The sequence below is a fragment of the Oncorhynchus gorbuscha genome, linkage group LG08 (genome assembly GCF_021184085.1).
Source record: "Oncorhynchus gorbuscha isolate QuinsamMale2020 ecotype Even-year linkage group LG08, OgorEven_v1.0, whole genome shotgun sequence".
NCBI lineage: Eukaryota > Metazoa > Chordata > Actinopteri > Salmoniformes > Salmonidae > Oncorhynchus > Oncorhynchus gorbuscha.
Window position 1 is genome coordinate 47,566,688 of NC_060180.1, and position 27,726 is coordinate 47,594,413.

The 27,726-nt window shown below is 43.2% G+C and overlaps 1 protein-coding gene across 4 annotated transcripts in view; it reads right to left on the reverse strand.

Annotated features, from left to right (window-relative positions):
• Positions 1-27,726, reverse strand: part of LOC124041748 (arf-GAP with GTPase, ANK repeat and PH domain-containing protein 3-like) — a 238,369-nt gene that overhangs the window by 41,549 nt on the left and 169,094 nt on the right. For all 4 annotated transcript variants that reach the window (XM_046359704.1, XM_046359707.1, XM_046359702.1 and 1 more), the window contains exons 12-13: positions 22,614-22,787; positions 9,312-9,473 (exon numbers count right to left, since the gene is read on the reverse strand). In XM_046359704.1, coding sequence (XP_046215660.1) covers positions 9,312-9,473; positions 22,614-22,787 — 336 coding nt within the window. The remainder of the gene's footprint in view (positions 1-9,311; positions 9,474-22,613; positions 22,788-27,726) is intronic.

The following is a 27,726-nucleotide window of genomic DNA, read 5'->3' on the forward strand; positions in this document are numbered from 1 at the left end:
GTTGTTGTTGAATTTTACCCATTTTTCTCCCCAATTTCGTGGTATCCAATTGTTTAGTAGCTACTATCTTGTCTCATTGCTACAACTCCCGTATGGGCTCAGGAGAGACGAAGGTTGAAAGTCATGCGCCCTCCGATACACAACCCAACCAAGCTGCACTGCTTCTTAACACTGCACGCATCCAACCTGGAAGCCAGCCGCACCAATGTGTCGGAGTAAACACTGTGCACCTGGCAACCTTGGTTAGCGTGCACTGCGCCCGGCCCACCACAGGAATCACTGGTGCGCGATGAGACAAGGATATCCCTACCGGCCAAACCCTCCCTTATCCGGACGATGCTAGGCCAATTTTGCATCGCCCCACGGACCTCCCGGTCACGGCCGGTTACGACAGAGCCTGGGCGCGAACCCAGAGTCTCTGGTGGCACAGCTGGCGCTGCAGTACAGCGCGACATTAAGTATTGTACTTTAAAGAGTGCCTCTTTCTCCTCAACTGTCCCATAATTGTACATTTGTAAAAAAGCATGGCATTTACATTTGCAGCCTAGTTTTCCTCAGAGTCCAATGACGTTACACTTCTGCACTCAGCTTCTAAAAACCTGAACAAAGCTAATTATTTAGTTGACTGGCAATAAATTGGAGGCATTAAAATGCGTTCATTACTGAGATTAAGAAATCAACAAATTGATGACTTCTTAAACTGTTGAGGATACAAATCTAACTCTTCATGCGCGGAACAGAACAGTACAGGGGAGGGAAGACATGAGCACTAAAAAGGCCAAACCATCAGACGAAAACACTGACCAAACCAGATAGTAGAACAGGCAAATCCCCTAAGACCCATTGACTTTAATGGAAATATCTGTTCAAGTAATTATATTTCTGTGGTAGTATCATAGTATCATGGAGGCAACAGTAGTATTATGATATGCTTATACAGTATGTTGATATTGCCTTTTAATGCAGGACCTGTCACAGCCTCACTGGAGAGGTAATTCCATTCTGTGTGAAGCAAAGTAATTTCGTTCCATCTAAGCATGACGATTAAGGTCAAAATGTCCTCCTCCAAGACGATAAATACCAGGCGTGAACGATACAATGAGGTATTACGGCTGCTATTTCAGAGGCAGCTGTTGCCATGATGATGGCTGAGACAGCTAGCGCTAGGATCATTAGCACTCCTGATGTTCCCCAATGGGTACAGTTAGCCCACGGCTAACAGAGGAACGAATGGGGAGTTCAGTCACACATTAACACCAGCAATCAGCATTAACCCCGTGATCTGACAATATTTATCCAGCAGCTACACAATCAACAAGTCCTTTCCAATTAGATGTGGCCGGGGCAGTGGGTGGACGTGGAGCAACGTAATATGAATCCAATAGGAGTGAACAACTGTTACTGTGGAGAATCAAGAGGCAGATACGATGATTTTCCTTAATTAACATGACCACAATAAAAAATAAATGATAGCCTAATGGCTGTGGTGATGTGGAGTCAAGCAAGAAGCGAAGGCATCTTCTCCTACAGTTTACAGTATACACGTAACTCCCCAAATAATGGAAACACTTAAGTAAATGAGGGATACAAAGTATATTGAAAGCAGGTGCATTTACACAGGTAAATGTAGTTCCCGAGTTAAATAAGCAATTGACATCCCATCTTGTGTGGGGTCATGTGTAAAAATCTTGGGCAGGCCATTTTTTTTGCCACTATTTTGGCTACCATGGCCATGCGCCCAATGGATGACAACGCCCCGATCCACAGGGAGGGAGTAGTTACTGAATGGTTTGATGTGTGTGAAAAGGATTCAATGCATATGCCATGGCCGTCTCACGCACCAGATCTCAACCCAATTGAACACTTATTGGAGACTCTGGAGTGGTGCATGAGACAGCGTTTTTCACCACCATCAACAAAACACTAAATTATGGAATTTCTCGTGGAAGAATTGTAGCGGTTCTGGCTCGTAGTGGGCCCAGCACCATACGACACTTCACGTCGGTGTTTCCTTTATTTTGGCAGTTACCTGTATGTCCTCCTGTCCACCATTTACCATGAATCATAAAACTGTTAGAATGCATTTAATATAATAATATAATAATATATGCCATTTAGCAGACGCTTTTATCCAAAGCGACTTACAGTCATGTGTGCATACATTCTACGTATGGGTGGTTCCGGGGATTTAAGTTACAGAGTCATGATTCATCAGACTGGATGTCTTAACAACAAATACATAACATTTATAAATAATATAAACTGCAGATTTGGTAAATTAAGAAATTACCAAATTGGTATCGTGACAGATCAATGAAGAAGATCAGACCTCTGAGCATAAATATTTAGAGATCATTGGTACAAGTTTGACACAGAGCTGTCTCTACTCCTAATGATCGTCCCTCCACTCCACAGCAGATGCTCCATGGGAGAAGTGAGGACCGGAGGACCAGATTAGCACCTCTGGGGTTTGGGCTGAGCCCAGCTGAGCTGTCTACGGCAGGCAGAGAGGCAGGGCCAAGGAGGGACACATCTATCCTGCCTCACACTACCTCTCTCTGGAGAGATCGATTCAATGACCGCCTCAGCAAGGCCTCAAGGTGTGAGTGTATATGTGTGTGTGTGCATGTGGGTGCAAGTGTGAAACTAGTGCGTGTGTGTATTTGGACAATATATAGTAGAGACTTTGAGGTGGTGGGGGCGACAAGTCATCCAAGGTGTGGTTTTGTATGTGTGATGGTATGTATGAGGTCTTGTGCTGGGTTGCGTATGTTGCACGCATCAGGCGGTCACTTAAAGAAGTGCTTTCTGTTCCTGTGAATTAACGTGCAGTTGGGAAGAACAGGCCAAGGCGGTGCCATCTGTAAATGTCACAGGCACTGCTTGCTCATTTTACACATCATTAAAGCCAATATTCCTAACCTGGACCAGAGCAATCAGGAGCAGGCCATTACTGAGACACACACGGCCCCGGGGGAACCGCACCGCACCAAAACGCAGAGCGAGAGGAGAATACTGACACACACATAGGCGCACATAAACAGACACGCACACAAGCCACGACCTAATAGCAAAACTACATTTAGCGATACGCGAAAAGAAAACACTGTCAATTACACGGCGTATCTGTGGGCAGTGCGTTGTGTACAGAGCCGCACAAATGAGAATCTTATTATTCCTTTCTCTGCGACGTGCATTGGGTGGCGTTTGGTTTGGAAAGCCGAGGAGCCATTACTGTAGCTGCTCTGGACTCCGGGGACAGCTTTTCGAAATGAAACAGAGATGTACGGTATTGTCCGGGGAGGGAGTCAATGACAAAACAAAGTATTGAGATAAATACCCACTATTAGCACAGGGCTGTTAAACCTCCATTTCCTAATCCTCTGCTGGACTCCAGAAGACATTAACACTGGACACATAGAGGTGGAGGAGTCTGGGTATTTATTTACTATACTGTATAACCTTAAACATACTGAGGTAGAGGGTGGGAGTGGAGGAGTCTGGGCATTAGTATATCGTGTACACTTTATATATAACCTTTAACACACTGAGGTGGTGGAGGGAGTGGAGGATATTACTGAATGTACTTTATATCCTAACCTCACTGAGGAGGAGAGTTAGGGTTAGGGCTAAAGGATTAGGAGGGTTAGGGATTGTAGGTTTCCCGCTCTGGATGTTAAGACATATTTATATAATCAATACGACGTGTTATTCTCTGGGAGATGATACAACTACATCAAGGTTTCTTCTGAACGCCCACTCTAAGAAGAGCAGGACATTTGCAATGAACATTTCTCACACCAACTCATTTTCATACATCGAGTTATACATCTATCTCAAATTCACATGGAACTGAGACGACACAACATGTTAAGTCATAAAAGTAACTTACGATCAAAAACAGTTAGAAAAACAATTTCAAAACTATTAAGAGACAAACTAAACACAAATAAACTAACATTTAAAACATTTCTGCTATGTCCTTGACAAAAGCAAACGTCCTCATCTACAGTGTAAAACTGTGAAGGATCTGAACCTCCTTTCCTTCTCTCCTCATTTCCTCCCGTCTTTCTCCCTCCATCTCTGCTGCCACTCCCTACTGAACACGCCGAACCCCCCCCATTTCAAATAATGAACATTTGATACACTTTCCTTCCTTCTTTTAAAAGAGAAATAACATTAATGAAGCTCCCCTCCCTGACAGTCTGCATTAATCAGAAGGGCCTCCCCCAGAACACAAGTCTTTATCGCCCATCGATTTTCCAGTGTTTTTTTTTAAGGCAGGTGGCATGCGAACGGTGTGCGAGTGGCGCGTACAGAGAGCCCTGATGCCAGGCGGCTGCTGAGAAGCACATTAACGGGCTGTCAGTTGTCTCGCTATGCATCCTGCATCATTCCTTAAGCACATGAGAAGTTCATTACACTGCACACGGCTCTGACAGTGCACTAGGATATTAGGGGCTGTGTCCGTTGTGCACTTCCTCTGAGGAAAGCGTATAGTGGAAACGCAGCCGACACAGCAAAGAGAATTCACATTGCTGCCTCCGTATGTCACACCTACACAATACTGTTTCGGAGATGTATACGTTGAAAGCTAGATGCCATTGGAACTGCTCTTGACTTACATAGGAACAACTCGACTTTCAATCAATTGACTCACAATGCAGAAGTTACTTTCTTGACTAAAATGGCCCAAAATCAACCCCGCATTTCTTAGATGGATCTACGAGGTTCTGTGCTAACTTTGCCAGTCTGTCTCTTCTCTCTTCAGTTGAAGGTTTGCATAGGGAACAGGATTAGGAAGTATGCCCTACTATTATTTGTAGGGACCACAAGTTTTTCAATGGAAAAACTCTGTGGAGCCAAATTGAAGTCTAATTAAGGTGCAGTGGTTTTCCTGGTCATGTCACATGGTCAGGACAACTTCACTGCCCTACTGATTTATAAATATAACTGCCTGGCTAAGATATCTCCTTGGCTACAGCTCATGGTACAGACACACTGAGAAATCGGACTGCCGATAGGTATAGCACAGTAGGCCGTTCCTCCTCTTGCTAGAATAAAATGAGTCCATGCTGTGTACTGACTTGTGAACAACGAACCTGACGTTTCTACGTGTAGAATTGCAATGCAATGAACTTGACAATTAGAGAGCACAAACCTCCACGTCAGGGAGCCGACAGAAGTGCCAAGAAAGATTAAACAAATGGGCACTTTTCCCAGTGTAATCCACCAACTTTTCATCTGAATTGTTCTTACTAAAACGATATAGCTGCATGAAAATGTAATGGATGTACATCTTTACAATCCAGCTTTGTGCTTGAAAAAATACTCTTTTGTTAGGTTCAGTTTGATCATGTGCATGCTCATTAGTTAGTTAGCTAGCTAACTGAGCCAGGCAGTCACACACACACTTCATATAGATGAATGGGGTGGTAAATGTAGCACAATGCACACAACATTAAATGTTTTACCAAGCTAACTATCTAGCAAGATGAAGAAGATCCTTAAATTAAAATCTCCATTATCCCATACTGCCAGTGCCAGTTTGTTTGCTAGCTAACGCTAGCTAAAACGGTTAGAATCGTCATTTAGCACAACATAGCTAACAGGCAGCTGCTTCAATCAAATATTAATCCATTGTGGTATAATGTTGCTAACTTCACTAGTTATCTAGTTGTGGCCATCTGGTTAGTATCAACAAGGGCTTACTACAAATTCTAGCTAGCTAGCAACAACATTAGTTAGCTTACATTAGCTACAGTAGGCACAAGCTAAACAACCTACTGCCACCTTGTGGCCTGGAGTATTTAAACTATTATTATTAAAACTTATTATTAAAACTATTATTACACTGGGCAGATGCGCTAAGTACCTTTTCGGCAGTCAGATTTCTCAGTGTGTCTGACCCTCTCAAGGCTCCCTCACACATCCTGTTCTTCCCATGTTGACAAAACTGATTGCTCACCTTAAAACGTGCATGCCCCTTTGATTTATGATGCTTCACAACAACTAAAATTCAATTTTGGACTGTATTCCAGGGCTCTGATTGCCCTGTAAATGAGATAAACTGATAGCAATTTATTCAAGGATCCAACCTCTCCTTCCTCCCTCCCGTTCTCTCCCCATCATTCAAGAGACACAACCTGCATCCTACACTTGAGTGATTTCGATATTTAGGCAATATGTCTGTATTCCGGAAGCGTTCAGTAGAACAGACAAGCTGATGCTAATAGAAAATCTTAGGAGAGAAGGAGAGAGAGGTAAAAAAAAAAAAAGAAGAAATAAACGTGCTTCTTTGACAGAGAACAAAACTTTCTGAATCCGCACGTTTCCATTGACACCACATGCTGAACAGCATTTCCAGGTCAAACTATGATCACTCATCCACAACTAGAGCAGAAAGTCCGTCATTTTAAAACACGTGGACACATTTCAATGATTCCAAGCTACTGTATATGGAACAGAACAAAAGGTTGGGACGGACGTTGAGACGGGCTAATGTCCACTAATGATTCCCTCAATGCAATGTGACGATGTGAATCCACCCAGTTTCCCAAGTCCCTAATGATAGCCATCACTCATTCAAGCCCCTAACACCATTATTGGAGTGATTCTGATAGTGTTGGTCCAATAGGGTCTAAAATATTGTTTGGTTTCTCTTTCAGGATGATACAGGGCATTGTGGGTAAGCTTACTTAGGAATAAATGGGGGCAAAATCGTGGTGATGTGAATAAGGCTTATACACTGAGTGTACAAAGCATTGAGAACATCTTCCTAATATTGAGTTGTCTCAATTTGTCGGGGCATGGACACACACACTGAACAAAAATATCAAACGCAACATGCAACCATTTCAAAAGGTTTTTACTGAGTTACAGTTCATATAAGGAAATCAGTCAATTGAAATGAATTCATTAGGCCTTAATCTATGGATTTCACAACACTGGGAATACAGTTATGCATTTGTATAGTCAGATACCTTAACAAAAAAAGGTAGGGGCGTGGATCAGAAAACCAGTCTAGCTCCTTTGCATAGAAGCTGTTGATTGTGGCCTGTGGAACGTTGTCCCACTCCTCTTCAATGGCTGTGCGAAGTTGCTGAATATTGGCGGGAACTAGAACACGCTGTCGTACACGTTGATCCAGAGCATCCCAATTAGTGACATGTCCGGTGAGTATGAAGGGCACGGAAGAACTGGTACATTTTCAGCTTCCAGGAATTGTGTACAGATCTTTACGACATGGGGCAGTGCATTATCATGTTGAAACATGAAGTGATGGATGGATGAATGGCACGACAATGGGCCTCAGGATCTCTTCACGGTATCTCTGTGCATTCAAATTGCCATCGATAAAATGCAATTGTGTTCATTGTCCGTACCTTATGCCTGCCCATACCATATGGAGCACTCTGTTCACAACCTTGACATCTGCAAACCACTCGCCAACACAGCACAATACACGTGGTCTGTGGTTGTGAGGCCGGTTGGACGTACTGCCAAATTCTATAAAGGATGGAGGCGACTTACGGTAAAGAAATTAACATTAAATTATCTGGCAATAGCTCTGGTGGTCATTCCTGCAGTCAGCATGCCAATTGCACCACCACCACTTAAAACTTGAGACATTTGTGGCATTGTGTTGTGTGACAAAATTGCTCATTTTTGAGTGGCATTTTACTGTCCCCAGCACAACGTGCACCTGTGTAATGATCATGCTGTTTAATCAGCTTCTTGATATGCCACACCTGTCTGGTGTATGGACTATATTGGCCAAAGAGATATGCTCAGTGACAGGGATATAAACACATTTGTGCACAGCAGAATATATATACATTTTTATGCGTATGGAACATTTTGTTTTTTAAAATTTCAGTTCATGAAACATGGGACCAGCACTTTACATGTTGTGTTTATATTTGTGTTCAGTGTATATATAATTTTGAGTTGCACACCCCCAAGTTTGCTGGATGTCCTTTGGGTGGTGGACCATTCTTGATACACACGGGAAACTGTTGAGCGTGAAAAACCCAGCAGCATTGCAGGTCTTGGCACAAACCGGTGTACCTGGCACCTACTATCATGCCCCACTCAAAGGTACTTAAATATTTTGTCTTTCATTAACCTGTCTCCTCCCATTCATCTACTCTGACTGAAATGGATTTAAGAAGTGATATCAATAAGAGACCATAGGTGATCATCTGGATTCACCTGGTCAGTCTTTGTCATGGAAAGAGCAGGTGTTCATAATGTTTTGTACTCTCAGTGTATGTTAAATACTGTCAAATCAATACAAAGCATTCCTCTCTACTCCTACGGAAGAACAGAGGGTAAGAACGATCCAAGACAGGTCCAAATATCTGAGATAGAGAAGCACAATGACCACACTAACCTATCTTTGACATTGAAACTACTGTACCAACATATCAACAACAGTGAAGGTGATCCGTGCTTGAAACGATGTGGTCAGTGGTCCCATTCAAACTGGAATGGGCGTGTGTCAGTGAAACCATTATAAAAGCGTAATGATTATAAATACTAAGCGTCATTAAGGAGGCGTCGGTGCCAATGCTGTTGCTATGCGGTGTATCAATCATGTTGATTGATCATCTCTGGCTCCAGTGACATCAGTTTTATGGCCTTAGAGATGGGACTCTGTTTTCACAATGCCATCCAATTAGAGCTGTCCATTCATCATCAGACTGGAGAATCATTATTAATTGGGCAGAGGGGTGGCTGCCACTCCCCTGCTGAGCTGAGGAGAGATTCACAGCTACTGGAGCTCAGGGCGGTTGGTTCACACTATGGCTAAAACTGGAGAACATTAGGGGCGACTATACATAGACATGCACTTAAATAAGGTATGCTAACCAGATGCACTAAGTTTGCACCTTTTTTTCAGGAAGCTTGCCATTTCAGAATGTTTTGACTGGTTTTAGACTGTTTCTGTATTGTTGCAGATGGTTTCAGATTGTTTTGACTGGTTTTAGAATGTTTCTGTATTGTTGCAGACAGTTTCAGAATGTTTTGACTGGTTTTAGAATGTTTCTGTATTGTTGCAGACGGTTTCAGAATGTTTTGACTGGTTTTAGAATGTTTCTGTATTGTTGCAGACGGTTTCAGAATGTTTTGACTGGTTTTAGAATGTTTCTGTATTGTTGCAGACGGTTTCAGATTGTTTTGACTGGTTTTAGAATGTTTCCGTATTGTTGCAGATGGTTTCGGAATGTTTTGACTAGTTTCAGATTGTTTTGACGAGTTTGCAGAACGAGTGTCTTCTAGAACTCTTAGCCTAACTTCTGGCTTACCTTCATTGCCTGCAGACGGCCCGTCTGGCTTGGTGATGCCCGTGCTCTTTTTCCGTCTGTGTTTCTTGCGGTTGGCGTGAGGTGAGGGGGGAGGCTCCAGCTTGGGACTGGTGGCACTGCCCACTCCAGAGCTGCAGGTTAGGGGCTCGCCCATCCCGTTGGCTGTGGAAAGACGGAGGAAATCACTGATCACTAAGCGATACCATAATCAACTATACTTTTGACAGGTTACGTACAAGATGTTTGATACTGTGTAAATACGCACGCAGAAACATATTACATTTGGATTTCTAGAAGGGAAAGACAGAAGGCTATGTATGATTCATGAGATATTGACTAGTGATGATGTACCATGTATTATAAGAAATATCAGACAGTGTTAATTCATACCAACCAAATGAACACAAAGTGATCACAATGAAAAACCTAGCACTCCCGATACTAGCGATCCAAAAGTATCTATACTGCTGTGGCTTTAGAGCAGATGAAGGAAAGACAGACAGGTATGGGGGCAGGTCAGCTAACAAATGGTTAGTTAGGTTAGCCTCAGGCCAAGCTCTCTATATGACTGTCAGTGACTGACAGGGGGCTAAGAGCCAGCTTAATTTCTGGTAAGGTATTTTATAAATGTGATATTAACCTGCGCCACCGTTGGGCAGAGATGAGAGAGAGGGATAGAGGGCTGAAGGGATGGAGGGGGGTGTCAGCTTGCCATCTTTCTGGTTTCCTGACATTTGACATCACTTTCCCTCTTCTTTTCCCCCTCAGGATGCCATTATGAGTCCTGGGAGAGATGGGGGCCGGGGGCCTCAGGGGTCGGGGAGAGGGAGGGAGGCAGCGAGGGCCGGGGCCAGTCCATGAGCCCCATATTGCTCTCCTCCTACCACCCCGTGTGGAGAGCAGGCAGGATCCTCCATTGTCTACCATCAAAAGCTCATTGTAGTGTGGCAAACGCCATTCATTTTCCCTTCCCTCTTCCCTCCACACCTTCCCAGCCGCAGGGGAGGAGGGCGGTAGAGAAGAGAGAAGGCAGCTTGGATCAGGGATTATTGCTGTTGTTGTTGCCAGTTGCACATACTCTAACGTCGCCACTGTCGCTGGCTGTGCCATTAGCCACTAGTGTACAACATCAGACATTAGGCCTAATTTGGTCATTACCTTATGGGAGATGGGGCTGTGTTGGAGGGAGGAGAGGGATGTGGGATGGGCTCAGCAGGGGGTGAAGGATGTTAAAGTGGAGGATACTGGAGATCTTTAAAAGGCCTCAGGCGGCCAGGTTGGAGCGTGGGATCACAAATATAGGAACTAACACACTACCGGTATTAGGCATACATATATGCTTGGGATTGTTCTTGATCTTATTTCACATAGATAATAGTCAAACGTGGACAAATGTGTAGAGGAAAGACACAAAAAAACAACAAAGACTGATTATTGATTATAGCACCATAATAGATGCTGCTGGTTTAATAAAGTATATAGTGACTGTGATGCTCAGTGCTGGCCGAGCCTACTACATCACCAGTCCTCTCCCTCGCTCTCCCCTCCTCTACTCACCGGGTGGTTTTGAATGGCAGCAGAGCCATACATGTAGCCGTGGCGTCTGTTTCAATTTCCCTGCTTCTCCCACAACAGCCCCCCTGAGACCAGTCATTAGCTGGGCGCAGACAGCTGGGGGCACAGGGGTCCACAGAGTACCCCCCTCCCTCCCTTCCTCCCCTTTTACCCCAGCGTCTGTCCCGCCAGCACAGCTCCGTATGGCAGCTCTGAGAGGAGAACAAAGGGGGCCCACCCCTCCAACCTTGTTCAACTCTGGATGATGACAGGCAGCATTTGTTTAATGTGGCTTGAGGTGAAAGGGGAGGCCTCCCCTCTGGGGGCCCCGTCGTGTCATAAATACTTCTAATTATCAATTTTTGCCCCCAATGTTGTGGAACATGACCCATGATCCGCTGCTCTGCCTGCACCTGAAACATGGGTCATATTCATCAGGGCACACCGTAGCAAAACGTTTTGCGACGGAAAATAAATATGAGGTTGAAATACATTGCCATTTGTCTTTGGCTCAGACTTCCCTGTCACTGACTCAATAGGTGAAATATGTTAATCTGTCAAGCTACATCCATTGGAGCCATATGATTACAAACTATTATAAAGCCATTGATAGTTATGTGTAGACAAAATGCTATTACTCACTGATAAGAGGCTGTTAAACCACACATACATATAAACGCCATGAACCCACTCTCCGAGGGTCTCTCGGGGAGAGTTGTGACGTGCAAAAAACGCATTTCCAATACACACATTCATATTAATACACACTTGTACATGTGTGAAATAGGACAAATATTATCACCCACCAAATTATTATTTTTTATAGTGCAGAGTGAATGTAAACGTAATCTAAAAAGGGACCTACTCCACATTTAAAAAGTGAGAGAATGGTATTGAATGTAAAAAACTAAAATAATTGTCAACTGAGATGTTTAGATTGTTTTCAGACGGCTTTCCTTTAACTTTTCACCTGGGCCTTGCTCCGTTCATATTTATTTTGATCCGGACAAACTCCCCAGTCCCTGCAAATGACAAGCACACCCATAACATGATGCTGCCTCCACGATACTTGAAGGTATAAAGGGTTTCACTCGGTGTTGTGTTTTATTGGATTTGACCCAAACCTGTAGTTTTTAATTGAGGCCAAAAATGTATTTGCGGTGTTGTCTTGCAGTATTAAATCAACTTTTATTGGTTGTGTACACAGATGTGCAGAGATAAGATAATGTTTCTAGCTCCAACAGTGCAGTCATATCTAGCAATACACACATAATCCAAAAAACAAACAAACTACAGTATTAAGAAATATCAGAATGAGCTAAATCAGAATGAGTAAATTCAGAGTCCAGCCAAACGTTTGGACCCAACTACTAATTCAAGGGTTTTTCTTTATTTTCACAATTTTTCTGCATTTTGGAATAATAGTGAAGACATCAAAACGGTGAAATAATACATATGGAATCATGTAGTAACCAAAAAAGTGTTAAACAAATCAAAATATATATTAGATTGTAGATTCATCACAGCAGCCATCCTTTGCCTTGATAACACTTTTGCACACTCTTGGCACTCTTTCAACCAGCTTCATGAGGAAGTTATCTGGAATGCATTTCAATTAACAGGTAGGTCTTTTTAAAAGTTCATTTGTGGAATTTCTTTCCTTCTTAATGTGTTTGAGGTAATCAGTTTTGTTGTGACAAGCTAGGGGTGGTATACAGAAGATAGCCCTATTTGGTAAAAGACCAAGTCCATATTATGGCAAGAACAGCTCAAATAGGCAAAGAGAAATGACAGTAAGTCATTACTTTAAGACATGAAAGTCAGTCAATACGGAAAATTTCAAGAACTTTGAAAGTTTCTTCAAGCGCAGTCACAAAAACCATCAAGAGCTATGATGAAACTGGCTCTCATGAGGATCGCCACAGGAAAGGAAGACCCAGAGTTACCTCTGCTGCAGAGGATAAGTTCATTAGAGCTACCAGCCTCAGAAATCGACAATTAACTGCACCTCAGATTGCAGCCCAAATAAAGTCTTCACAAAGTTCAAGTAACTGACACATCTCAACATCAACTGTTCAGAGGAGACTGCGTGAATCAGGCCTTCATGGTCGATTTGCTGCAAAGAAACCACTACTGAAGGACACCGATAAGAAGAAGAGACTTGCTTGGGCCAAGAAACACGAGCAATGGACTTTAGACCGGTGCAAAACTGTCCTTTGGTCTGATGAATCCAAATTTGAGATTTTTGGTTCCAACCGCCATGTCTTTGTGAGGCGCAGAGTAGGTGAACGGATGATCTCCGCATGTGTGGTTTCCACTGTGAAGCATGGAAGAGGAGGTGTGATGGTGCTTTGCTGGTGACACTGTCAGTGATTTATTTAGAATTCAAGGCACACTTAACCAGCATGGCTACCTCAGCATTTTTCAGTGATATGACATCCCATGTTGTTTGCACTTAGTGGGACAATCATTTGTTTTTCAACAGGAAAATGGCCCGAAGCACTCCTCCAGGCTGTGTAAGGAGGCGGCAGGGTAGCCTAGTGATTAGAGCGTTGGACTAGTAACCGGAAGGTTGCAAGTTCAAATCCCTGAGCTGACAAGGTACAAATCTGTCATTCTGCCCCTGAACAGGCAGTTAACCCACTGGTTCCTAGGCCTTCATTGAAAATAAGAATTTGTTCTTAACTGACCTGCCTGGTTAAATAAAGGTTAAAAAAGTATATTTTACCAAGAAGGAGAACGATGGAGTGCTGCATCAGATGACCTGGACTCCACAATCACCCAAACTCAACTCAATTGTGATGAGTTGGACCGCAGAGTGAAGGACAAGCAGCCAACAAGTGCTCAGCATATGTGGGAACTCCTTCAAGACTGTTGGAAAATCATTCCAGGTGACTAACACATGAAGCCGGTTGAGAGAAGGCCAAGAGTGTGCAAAGCTCAAATTCAAAGCAAAGGGTGGCTACTTGGATAAATCTAAAATATATTTAAATTTGTTTAATACTTTTATGGTTACTACATGATTACATATGTGTTATTTCATAGTTTTGATGTCTTCACTATTATTCTAACATGTAGAAAATATAAAAAATAAAGGAAAACCCTTAAATGAGTAGCTGTGTCCAAACGTTTGACTTGTACTGTATATACACACTATAAAATGCATTCAGATTCATTTACTTTTTCCACATTTTGTTACATTACTCCCTTATTCTAAGATAGATTAAATTATGTATTTTTCCTCATCAATCTACACACAATACCTCATAATGACAACCTTTTTGAAAAATAATGACATTTTTGCAAATGTATTAAAAATAAATAACAGAAATACCTTATTTAAATAAGTATTCAGAACCTTTACTATGAGACTCGAAATTGAGCTCAGGTGCATCAAGTTTCCATTGATTATCCTTGAGATGTTTCTACAACTTGATTGGAGTCCACCTGTGGTAAATTCAATTGTTGGACATGATTTGGAAAGGTACACATCTGTCTATATAAAGTCCCACAGTTTACACGAGCAATGGACATTAGACCGGTGGAAATCCTTTGGTCTGAGGAGTCCAAATTTGAGATTTTTGGTTCCAACCGCTGTGTCTTTGTGAGACACAGAGTAGGTGAACGTTCCCACAGTTGTCAGTGCATGTCAGAGCAAAAACCAAGCCATGAGGTCGAAGGAATTGTCCGTAGAGCTCCAAGATAGGATTGTGTTGAGGCACAGATCTGGGGAAGGGTACCAAAACACGTCTGTGGCCTCCATCATTCTTAAATGGAAGATGTTTGGAACCACCAAGACACTTCCTAGAGCTGGCTGCCTGGCCAAACTGAGCAATCAGGGGAGAAGGGCCTGGGTCAGGGAGGGGACCAATAACCCAATGATCACTCTGACAGAGCTCCAAAGTTCCTCTATGGGGATGGGAGAACCTTCCAGAAGGACAACAGTAAATAGACTAGTCAGCATCGAGGGAAGAGACTCGTCAGCGTCGAGGGAAAGATGAACAGAGCAAAGTAAAGAGAGACCCTTGATGAAAACCTGCTCCAGAGCTCTCAGGACCTGTTCAAAGGTGAACCTTCGAACAGGACAACAACCCTAAGCACACAGCCAAGAAAACGCAGGAATGGCTTTGGGACAAGTCTCTGAATGTCCTTGAGTGGCCCAGCCAGAGCCCGCACTTGAGCCCGATCGAACAGCTCTGGAGAGACCTGAAAATAGCTGTACAGCAACACTCCCCATCTAACTGGCTTGAGAGGATGTGCAAATTAAATGGGGGAAACTCTCCAAATACAGGTGTGCCAAGCTTGTAAATGTGACATTTCAGTTTTTTATTTTAAAATAATTTTATTTTCTAAAAAACAGTTTTCGTTTTGTCATTATGGGGTATTTTGTGTAGATTGATGAGGGAAAAAACAATTTTAGAATAATGCTGTAACCTAACAAAATGTGGAAAAAGTCAAGGGGTCTGAACATTTTCCGAAGGCATTGTATATATATATAGTGTGTATAGACAATACGGACAGTATATGACTAGAAAATGTGATTATGGTAGTAGTTATGTTGGATGAGTAATGACTAAAATACAGTATATACATATAAAGTAGGTAAAACAGTACATAAACATTAGTGACCAGTGTTCAATGACTATCAAATCAAAGTTTATTTGTCACGTGCGCCGAATACAACAGACCTTACAGTGAAATGCTTACTTACAGGCTCTAACCAATAGTGCAAAAAAAGTTATTAGGTGAATAATAGGTAAGTAAAGAAATAAAAACAACAGTAAAAATACAGGCTATATACAGTAGCAAGGCTATAAAAGTAGCGCGGCTACATACAGACACCAGTTAGTCGGACTGATTGAGGTAGTATGTTCATGTAGATATGGTTAAAGTGACTATGCATATATGATGAACAGAGAGTAGCAGTAGTGTAAAAGAGGGGTTGGCGGGTGGTGGGACACAATGCAGATAGCCCGGTTAGCCAATGTGTGGGTGCACTGGTTGGTCGGCCCAATTGAGGTAGTATGTACATGAATGTATAGTTAAAGTGACTATACATATTTGATAAACAGAGAGTAGCAGCAGCGTAAAAAGAGGAGTTATGGGGGGCACACAATGCAAATAGTCCGGGTAGCCATTATGGCTTGGGGGTAAAAACTGTTGAGAAGCCTTTTCGTCCTAGACTTGGCACTCCGGTACCACTTGCCATGCGGTAGTAGAGAGAACCGTCTATGACTGGGGTGTCTGGGGTCTTTGACAATTTTTAGGGCCTTCCTCTGACACCGCCTGGTGTAGAGGTCCTGGATGGCAGGCAAGCAGAGCCCCAGTGATGTACTGGGCCGTGACGAGCTAAATTGGGTTCAAGTCCGGGCTCTGGCTGGGACACTCAAGGACATTCAGAGACATGTCCCAAATGTACACATAGTCATTCAATGACTATGTCAGCAGTCTCTAAGGTGCAGGGTAGAGTACCGGGTGGTAGCCGGCTAGTGATGAATGTTTAACAGTCTGATGGCCTGGAGAGAGAAGCTGTTTTTAAGTCTCTCTGTCCCAGCTTTGATGCACCTGTACTGTCTCCACCTTCTAGATGGTAGCAAGAATGAACAGGCTGTTGTTCGAGTGGCTGGGGTCCTTGATACTTAACATTACAATTGACATTTTCACTGCCATCCACTGCCAAGCCAGTAATTTGGAGTGAATGCAATGCAATCCCTTTGTATTTTCAAGTACTGTGGTGGCAGCATCAAGTTATGGCTATGCTCGTCACCGGCAGAGAATGGGAAGATTGATAGGGTCAAAATAAATATGAAAGGAGCAAAGCCTAGGTAAAAAGTTAGAGGAAAATCCGCTTTAGTCATCAGGAATCTTAACCCTGGAATTATGCCAAAGATAAAGACAAAATGGCTTTCCAAGAGGTATTGAGTGTTCCTGAATGGCCCAGGTTTAAATATAGCTGTCCATCAATGATTCTTAACAAAAGTTTGGGACAAAAACAACGGATATACAGTATGTTGCCCTAAGAGTTGTGCAAGGTTGGTAGAATCTTGTTCAAAACGATTCACAGCTGTCATGGCGTTCACATGTGATTCCACCCAGTATTAACTCTTGCGGTGTTCAGACACACACAATCAATACATCCTCATCTTATATCTCTTATCTCTCTCCTTTTTAGATCCCATTTTAAGGCAGCAAAAATGTGAAGACTGTGCGAGAGGTGTGTAGACTTCCACTAGCGACGGTATCAGGGCCAGCGCCAGAACGAATCAGTCGGGCAGGCATTTGATTTCCAGACTAGAACCATTGAGCCTCGAGGGACCCCCCCCTTCAAGCTAATGAGCATTCTGACTGCAACATTCTAGGAGTGTAATTAATACATTTCATATGTGCTATCGCAAAAATAATAATTTGGTTGTGTTTGTGAGGGTCTTCAGTAACATTAGAATAGAAAATACATATGTTTCAAATAACACAAACGATGGAAACATCAGCAGCCTAAACGTCGTCGTAAGCGCCAAGTGTACTTGATAATAGTGACAATCGGCACCAAAGCAATAATGGCATTATAATGATTATAAGTGTAGATATGACAGTAGTCAAACATGGTCAATTATTGTCAGCTCGTGCTTACATGGTGTACGTCTTCACACAATGCCATCAGTTGGAGTGTGTCCGTGTCACATAAACAATAAAAGCTGGTGTGCGCGTTGCCGACATTGTTTTTTAATTCAGACGTACGGCAATGCTCTCTCAGCGATGACATTTTGTGCTGATAATTGTCCCGTAACATTGTCACCGGCTTTTTCTATCCAAGCAGTACCGTCCCTTCCTCTCTCCGATCTCGTCGGGCGGTGGCGCGGGCAACTGCTCAGTGTATACCGTTATGGCTGTTTAGCTCTTAGGCTTCGGAGGTGTAGGTTCTGGTTCAGGCTCAGGTTCAGAATCATCAGAGATGTCATGATGATTCATTTCTTTCCCGCCATCGGAGTCATTTTCATTCAGACTTCGTAGCAACGATAACGCAGCATGTGCATCCATTAGTGTTGGTCTTTTTGCCATTGTAAATGATGTACACGCTCATTTTGTACTAGGCCAGAGTGGACTGATAAGACTGCTTGGATTTGGTGGACTGATAGAGGGTCCACACCATTTTCAGTTTATAAACAGAATAGATCAATACAATAGAATGGCCCGCCCTGTTCTTCATTCACAATGGGTGATTACATATGCATCGTTCACTTCCCCTCGCTCATCAACTCGCCCATTCTTCTCCTTTCTCCCCATCATACCTTACTTCATTTATTGAATCTGTTGCTACATGTGTGAAATTAGTTTTGGTATGGTTTAGGTTCAGTTTTGAGGCAATTATCGGCGTGATTGTCAACTGGGCACGGCACCTTCAACTATCGAAAGAAGGAGAGGAGCAGGCCCTACTGTCGTAGGAAGGGTGGGGCAATGGGGGAAACCATTAAAAAAATGACATGCCCTCCCAAAACTGGTTATAACAATGAAAGTGTGTGTTAAAGAGAGTCAAGGACAGAGGGGGGCATGACTTAAAAAATGTCAGAGTAATAAAAAAAAAAAAACAATGAGCAGTCCAACTGACTGCTTTAGTGATACATGTCATTTAACTGTAAAATTACCTTTTAATGTGGCATGAACACAACCAGTCATGATGGTCAAACACAACCAGCATGGAGGTCAAACAAATCACTTCAAAAAGTAGGTGACCTTTGCACGTTTGTCCAAAAATAATTCCAGCATCCGAACAGTGCACTACGCACCCACCAACTTTCCTTCAATTCCAAAGTGGCTGAAACTACTATCTCACCAGAGAAAGCATCGGAGAGAGCGAAACAGCGCCCCTCTGACTTACTATGTAATCTGATGCTGTATGGACAAAAAGAGTATGACATGTTGCCGTCCTTAGCGTTTAATTTGCATACTCTTTTTGTCCAGACAGCATCAGAGACATGGGATACACATACTGACAGAGGGGTGCTGTTTTGCTTGCTCTGATGATTTATATGAGATTGATGCGTATTTCTGTCGGTGCGCATCTGGTCAAATAAATGATCAATATTTTAATCATTTTATTTGGACGGGCAAAGAGATACAGTAGAGCGGGCCGGGCCCTGTAAGGCCCGCCCATAACGCCAGCCCTGAACTGTATCAGAGATTACCTGGCTCATCTGAAGTCCTCCTCAATTCAAAGCGATCCAAATCTGATGGATCACATTCAATTTACCATAATAAAACTTAGCAGGAACGGCGCCGCCGAATGGCTCTCTGTTTAAAATGGAGGCCCTCTAGCCTACTGTTATGAACCGCTCAGAGAGTTCACTTTGGCGTTATTAGCTAGTGGTTATGAGGGGCTGTCGGGAGCGAGAGAGCAAGGAAGCGAACAGCGGTAATGAGGCGCGCTGAGGATCACGAGTCTCTCTCTCCTCTCAGCTAAGTGCCATGCAGCCCCTCTCAGCTTCTCCTCTGCTCTCCTCTCCTGGGCATGCGGGTACTGTGGAATAGGTATCAGGGCTAACCTGTGATTACAGTTTATTACACTCCCGCCAGAGAGATGACAGTTTAAACATGCTTCATGACGAAGACAAAGAGAGGGCTAACAGCTCGCTAACTGCCATAGAGGGTTGAAAAGAGAGAGAAAGTGAAAGAGAAAGACAGAAGGACATAATGAGAAAGAGAAGTTTTCATTTAATTTGTAAACGCGTAATTCGAGAGGCTCTGGCAGCACTGTGATTTTGCCGGTAGGTCACTTGACACAGCAGCAGCTCACTGTCTGTCCTCAATCAACGACATCGGCTGCAATTAATGGCAAAAAAAAAGAGAAACAATCACCGCTTCCCCCTTATTATCCTCAATTAGAATGCACTAATCAAGGCCTGATCACGCTCTGCTGCTCTCTTAAAACTAAATGTAAAACTTCATTACGGACCTGGCGTGGAAATCAAACTCCACATGCAACACGCTCTCCAGTACCCGATGGGAGGGCAGAGTGGAGTTACAGCAGTACCCAGTGAGGGAACCTGACGAACAGAACTGCCTGGTCCTGCATTCACGTACGCATTGCCTTCGCACTGAATACCTTCACCAGAGAAGCCTGGGTGAATACCTTTAAAACATACACTGGTGGTGTATACACCTACTTCCGTGTGAAATAAATAAATAACTCTCACACCCTCAGACTTGGTCAAACTGTTTCCTGTTTCCCAGACGCCCCCATGTTAGCAGGACACTACATATTGTACAACAACAAAACTTTGCCTGGGGGGGCGGGGGTCAATGTTCGTAAAAAAATATCACAGCACTTAGGTGCCAGTTGAGTCTATTTCTCATTGAATCTGGGCGTAAAGGATGAAGTATATGAAGGAGGGGAAAAACAAGCCCTGCGCGGGTCCAGATTAAGAGTGTTCTCTTGAATTGCGAAGCAATAGACAAAATGCGGCTGAGATTTAATCAAAAGGCTGCGTTCAATATTCAAGAGACGTAGCGAGCTCCCCATGAGTCTCCTTCTGCCTCTCCCTCAATAGGTTTACAAATGAGGACATCCTTTGGAAATGGTTACCTGGGCTAAAATACATTTTATACTTCAGCCTATCTGCTTTTTTTTCTATATTCATTTGGCTTCCCAGAAGGACAGTGTTTTATGTTGACGAATTATAACGGAGTGATTGGGGGCGTATTGAAGTCTATTCAAATAGTCAAACATGAAGGGTCTGAGCGGTGGACCGCCCTCCTATTGATTATTGAAGAAACCACTAGGGTGAAAAGAATAAAGGGGTCACAATTAAATCAAGTATTATGTTGTTACCTTCTAGTCCTCCAGTCACATATATTGGATGACTGTATCCTGCTACACGTTTTAATTCAGATCCTATATTTACAAATGAATGTATGGCATACCCAAAGAATGCTTGTAAAATGTCAAAAACACACACAAAGAAATCTCCTTAAAGTCTACTTGTTTTCAAGTTTTAAAGCCCTTCCCCATTGTATGGAATTGGCAATGCAAGAACAGGGGACAAAGTAACATATTTACCCTTTGATGTGACTTCTCTAATGTATCTATCATTTTCAGCTCATTTGGCTCATTCGTGGTTACCTTAAAGAGAACCATTTAAATAATTGAAAAAAAGAGAGTAATGGAGGGAATTGTAAATCTGGTCTAGGAGAAGTCTAGATGGTAGCTAACGAGTTATGTTAATATGAAGTCAAGTCCTCGTAGTTTACCAAACAAGGAAATAGATTTTAGCTGGCTGTTTAGTAAGTAGAGTGTCCATAGATTGGGATGACAGCACAGTGTTTGGCAATACACATATACAAATCACATCAACATTCACACACCACATTCACCAGACACGTGCTTCTCTCCTAAACAACATGCACAACGCATGTAGCCTAGAGTACAGACACAAAAATACATGCGAAAACACACAAATATGCATGCACGCACACACACACACACACACACACACACGCACACGCACACACACACACACACACACACACACACACACACACACACACACACACACACACACACACACACACACACACACACACACACACACACACACACACACACACACACACACACATTTATTTGAGAGGACCCCACCACGCTCTCTCCTCTAAGTAATTCTGCTTTGGGCATGCTGCTGATGGGAGAGGAGAGGGGTAGTGGGTGATGATAGAAGTGCCTGCCTTCCTGCGTCCAGGCAGAATTGATCGTTTGGCAGTTCCAAATGAGAGACGGGGCTCGTCTGCGGAACCACGAGGCCGTACGCGCAACGCAGCGTTGGACTCCAGCAGCGCTCGTAAAGAGCGCTCTTTAAACTGCCGGGGCCCCTGGGAGCCCGTGGGGAGAGGGCCGCCGCCGCAACCGCACTAATGAGAACTAGCAGAGTGCAAACATGCATGGAAATGACTGTTATTCTGTTGATGTGCATTTAAGTGCTTTTTTACTGCCAACCACAAAGAGAGGGGAAATAACTGGTGATGAATGGTACCCCGGAAAGCATTCATTTTCCTATTGCGGAGAGAGAGAGAGGGGAGGGGGAGAGAGAGAGAGAGAGAGAGAGAGAGAGAGAGAGAGAGAGAGAGAGAGAGAGAGAGAGAGAGAGAGAGAGAGAGAGAGAGAGGAGCCGACACGCATAGCGAATGTATTATTTTACTTCACTCAAGTGCGCTGACAAGGCTCTATGATGGGGAGGGAGCAGAGTGAGGGTGCCGGGATGGCAAATAACCTTCGCTCACTTCCTCTCTTCCGCCGTCGTCTTTCGCTTCTGTCAGATAACAATATGCGAAAAAGTCACAGCGCCCAAAGCCCTGATCACCTCATTACGAAAACAAGCTTTGTTATATTCCACCAATTCCAGGTCCTATTTATTAGGTACCAAACGGACGAAAACTGATTGAAACAAGGAGGGACTACCTGAACTTGCCCAATAAGAAATGTTCATTTTAGCTTTCTGTTGCAAAACATTTTGCTACAGTGTGGCCTAATGAATTCGATACCGTGCACAGCTGTTATACCAATACTGATATGACTGCACCAGATCTGTTCTGGATGTTTTCTATTGTTCATTGTGTGTCTGTCTATTTCAATTACATTGAATGGCTGAGACTTCATTGAGAAAGTAATGGGAGTGGAGAGGAGGAAGATAGAATGAGGGTAGAAAACAAGGAGAAAGGATGGAGGAAGAGGGCAGGGGGAGGGGTGCTCGTCAGTCTCACCGGCCCCGGTGCTTGCACTGGTGTTGATGACGGCCTCGTTCCATTGGTCGGCACTGGAAACAGAGAAGGAGCGTTGGTGCATGCTATCCTTACTGCCACCGAAGCCCACCAGGCCTCCTCCGCTGACCGAACGCTCTGACTGGAGGGATGTATTGCTGTTAGAATGGGGCGCACCTGGAGAGAGAGGGAGAGAGAAAGATCATTTAAAATAATGTAATGCATACCTGTACATGGAGGTGCATTTCACTGAAGTTAGAAGTCTCTTTTGTAAATCCAAATGTATGTTGCATCAAACAAGTCACATACACTGAGTGGATAAAGCATGACACAGACCGACAAGGTGAGTCCAGGTGAAAGCTATGATCCAGCATAGTAAAGTTGCACAATGCTGCCGCCACCTTCCTTGTGTTCTTTCTCTGTGTTACATGTGTAAACCCTCCTAACCCGTCTGCCTCCCCTCATCTCCCCCTCTCCCTCTGCCTCGGTCTCTAATTAGCCCTTAATTAACAAGATACACTGATCGCTAATTATCTCGCCTCATCCTTCTGACTGCCACATCCATCTCTCCCGCCGTCGGCAGGCAGGTCCCCTCTTTCTCACCGACTTCCAATCAAGGAAGCCACGGATGCCTCCCTGCCTGCCTCCCTTTACTAATTCATGGGATAGGCAGCGCAGTGTGGGGTCCTTCCCTCCTGTTCCAGTCTCGACAGCCACACAACACAATAGATCCTGACTTGACTTCTTCTACAGTTATAGCTATAGTTCCACAGAATGCATATTTTCATCTAGAGTGTATATATATGTTTTATTTATTAAATTAAGCTTGTAATAATGATTTTCTTTTGCAACAAAATGATGTCAATTAAAACTTAATTGATGAACCATTCCCGACACTAATTCACAAGTCAAAATAACCAAAATAAGTCCTCCTTGGTTGATTAGGTAAATTATCTACACGGTATTCATCAGTAAATCAACAGCCTTATCAAGTATAGGTTTTATTGTCAGAGGTGCAATAAATAAATACATACTATAAAAGTTGCCCAGGAGAGTTTGTTACCACACACATGAAGCCCAACTAGATAGAGTGAAAGTGTAACAATACGACCTACTCCTTAGGCTGTACTAAAAACAAAGAGAGTAATCAAGTATACTATAATCTCCGCTGGATATTCTCCCCCACAAAATGATAGACTAGAAGCAATAATTTAGCAACAGACTTAATCTACTCAGAGCAAAGACTTATGAGAGGGTAGCAGTCAAAAACTTGTTTCGGTAAAAGTCCTATATTTATTTTATTAATTGTAATAAGATGACTGACAAACAGCACACACGGCAGGGCCTTTTTATTTCACAATTACAAGACTTTATATTTTAAAAAAACAATGTTTGATTGAGGTTTAACAACAACAACAGTTGCTAGATATACTGTAATGTGTGCCGTGTGTAAAGTAAACTAAGCGGCGCTGCGCTCTTGTTAGGATAATACGTCCTTCTCATTAGCGGGAGTAATAAGTGTATCAAATTCACATAATCATGTCTAATTAGTATCAGTGTTTATCTTGTTGGGCCCGGGAATATTTATCTTCAGGTCCCAGAGGGGAGGGAGGGATTGCAGCGAAAGAAGGGAGTAGAGAGGGGGAACCATGCTGGGGAGTGCTGGCTGAATTAGCATCCCCAAATCAGGGCATTGGAGAGAAGAAAGAGAGGAAGGGGAGTTCAAACCCCAGGAAACATTTATAAAAAAAATGTAACTTTCTAGACTGTAAGTGAGAGAAAAATCATCACATTTAGTGAACAGGATAGAACAGATTACAACAGATTAGAACAAAATGCCTTAAAATTCGCCTGGAAAATAGTGCCATCATCGAACAGTGCTTAGTATTATTAGTATATTTAATATACAGTGCATTCTGAAAATATTCAGACCCCTTGACTTTTACCACATTGTTACGTTACAGCATTATTAAAAAATTGACAAAATAGTTTATTTTCCTAATCAAATCTACACATAATACTCCATAATGACAAAGCAAAAATATAATATTGTACAAGTGTATATAAAAAAATGGAAATATGACATTTGCATAAGTATTCATACCCTTTACTCAGTACTTTGTTGAAGCAGTGATCACAGCCTCAAGTCTTCTTGGGTATGATGCTACAAGCTTGGCACACCTGTATTTGGGGAGTTTTCCCCATTTTCTTTGCAGATCCTCTCACGCTCTGCCAATTGGATGAGGAGTGTTGCTGCACAGCTATTTTCAGGTCTCTCCAGAGATGTTAGATCAGGTTCAAGTCTGGGATCCAGCTGAGCTACTCACGGACATTCAGAGATTTGTGCCAAAGCCACTCCTGCGTTGTCTTGGCTGTGTGCTTAGGGTCATTGTCCTGTTGGAGGGTGAACCTCCGCCCCAGTCTGAGGGCCTCTCTTTACTTTGCACTGTTCATCTTTCCCTCGATCCCGACTAGTCTCCCAGTCCCTGCCGCTCAATAACATAACTCAAGAACATCCCCACAGCATGATGCTACCACCATGCTTCACTGTAGGGGTGCTGCCAGGTTTAGTCCAGACATGACGCTTGGCATTCAGGCCATAGAGTTCAATCTTGGTTTCATCAAACCAGAGAATCTTGTTTCTCATGGTCAGAGTCCTTTAGGTGCCTTTTGGCAAACTCCAAGTGGGCTGTCATGTGCCTTTTGCTGAGGAGTGGCTTCCGTCTGGCCACTCTACCCCGAAGGCCTGATTGGTGGAGTGCTGCAGAGATGGTTGTCCTTTTGGAAGGCTCTCTCATCTCCACAGAGGAACTATATAGCTCCATCAGAGTGACCATCAGGTTCTTGGTCACCTCCCTAACACCCCAATAATGTTTTTGACAACAAAATGTTTTTTTCCCCCCATACATATATTTTTACAATGACAGATTCTTGGAATGTTATGTGCACAGCATCTATAACATCCACCACAGAACATTCCCCACACATTCTCATTAGGTTTCCAAGTATTTTAATAACACAATATAGCAGTAATGTTTTTAGAACATACTGTGTGAGAGAGCAATCAAAATGGTTCTGAGAAAACATTACGGGAACATTCTGCTAATGTTGATGGAGATATTATTTTAAAAAATGCCCATAACAACAAGTAGGGAATATTGCCACAATGCTCTCATTAAATTATAGTGTGACATTATGACATGATTGTTCCAATAACGTTCCCTAATCATTCATGTCTGGATTCAATTCAATTGGTTCTGAGAAAACATTACTGGAATGTTCCGATAACATTAATGGATATGTCATCCGAGACACCTATATCAACAAGCAGGGAAGCTTAGATTTTGTAGGATCTCTATGCAGGGAAACTTTCCCCGTTACTCTTATAAAAGTTACAATGTGATGTTATGAAATGATTGTTCCAATAACGTTCCCTAAACATTTTTCAGCAATCATGTCTGGATTCAATTAAATTGATTAAAAAAACAGTCTAAAAGTCTAAAAGTATCTGGTGTTAAATGTACTTAAGTACGTACAGTGGTAGAAAAATCACTCAATTGTCATACTTGAGTAAAAGGGAAAAGGAAATGGTATACATCAAATTCTTTGTATTAAGCAAACCAGACGACACGGTTGTCTTGTTTAAAAATTTTTTTTTACAGACACCCAGGGGCACTATCCAACACTCAGACATAATTTACAAATGCAGTATTCGTGTTTTTTTTTAACCTTTATTTAACTAGGCAAGTCAGTTTAGAACAAATTATTATTTTCAATGACCGCCTAGGAACAGTGGGTTAACTGCCTGTTCAGGGGCAGAACGACAGATTTGTACCTTGTCAGCTCGGGGGATTTGAACTTGCAACCTTCCGGTTACTAGTCCAACGCTCTAATCACTAGGCTACCCTGCCGCTAGGTCAGTGAGTTCGCTAGAACAGGGGCAGTAGCAATGACAACACGTTATATTAATAAGGCCGTGAATTGGACCATATTGCTGCCTGAACATTCAAAATATAAAGAGCATTTTGGGTGTCTGGGACAATATGTGGGAGTAAAAAGTACATACTTCTTTAGAACTGTTGTGGAGTAAAAGTAAAAGTTTTTCCAAAATAAAAATAGTAAAGTAAAGTACAGATACCCCAAAAAACAAATAAAGTAGCACTTCAAATTTCTTTACACCAATGCTGTAGGCTACTTAGTCTGGCGTGACACCAGGATCCTAATGTTTCTAGTGGATTTCCCTTTGTACTGAAATTGGATGGCCTCAAAGCTCATCACTAAGCTAAGGCCTCTGGGACTAAACACCTCCCTCTGCAACTGGATCCTAGACTTCCTGACAGGTCGCCCCAGGTGGTAAGGGTAGGCACCAACACATCTGCCACGCTGATCCTCAACACGGGGGCCCCCCAGGGGTGCGTGCTCTGTCCCCTCCTGTACTCCTTGTTCACTCATGACTGCATGGCCAGGCACGACTCCAACACCATCATTAAGTTTTCCGATGACACAACGGTGGTAGGCCTGATCACCGGCAACAATGAGACAGCCTATAGGAAGGAAGTCAGAGACCTTGCCATGTGGTGCCAGGATAAAAACCTCTCCCTCAATGTGATCAAGACAACGGAGATGATTGAGGACTACAGGAAAAGTAGGACCGAGCACGCCCCCATTCTTATCGACGGGGCTGTAGTGGAGCAGGTTGAGAGCTTCAAGTTCCTTGGTGTCCACATCACCAACAAACTACCATGGTCCAAACACTCTAAGACAGTAGTGAAGAGGGCACAACAAAGCCTATTCCCCCTCAGGAGACCGAAAAGATTTGTCATGGGTCCTCAGATCCTCAAAATGTTCTACAGCTGCACCATCCACAGCATCCTGAATGATTGCATCACTGCCTGGTATGGCAACTGCTCGGCTTCCGACCGCAAGGCACTACAGAGGGTAGTGCAAACGGCCCGGGGCCAAGCTTCCTGCCATCCAGGACCTCTATACCAGGCGGTGTCAGAGGAAGGCCCTAAAAATTGTCCAAGACTCCAGCCACCCTAGTCATAGACTGTTCTCTCTGCTGGTACCGGAGCACCAGGCCTAGGTCCAAAAGGCTTCTTAACAGCTTCTATCC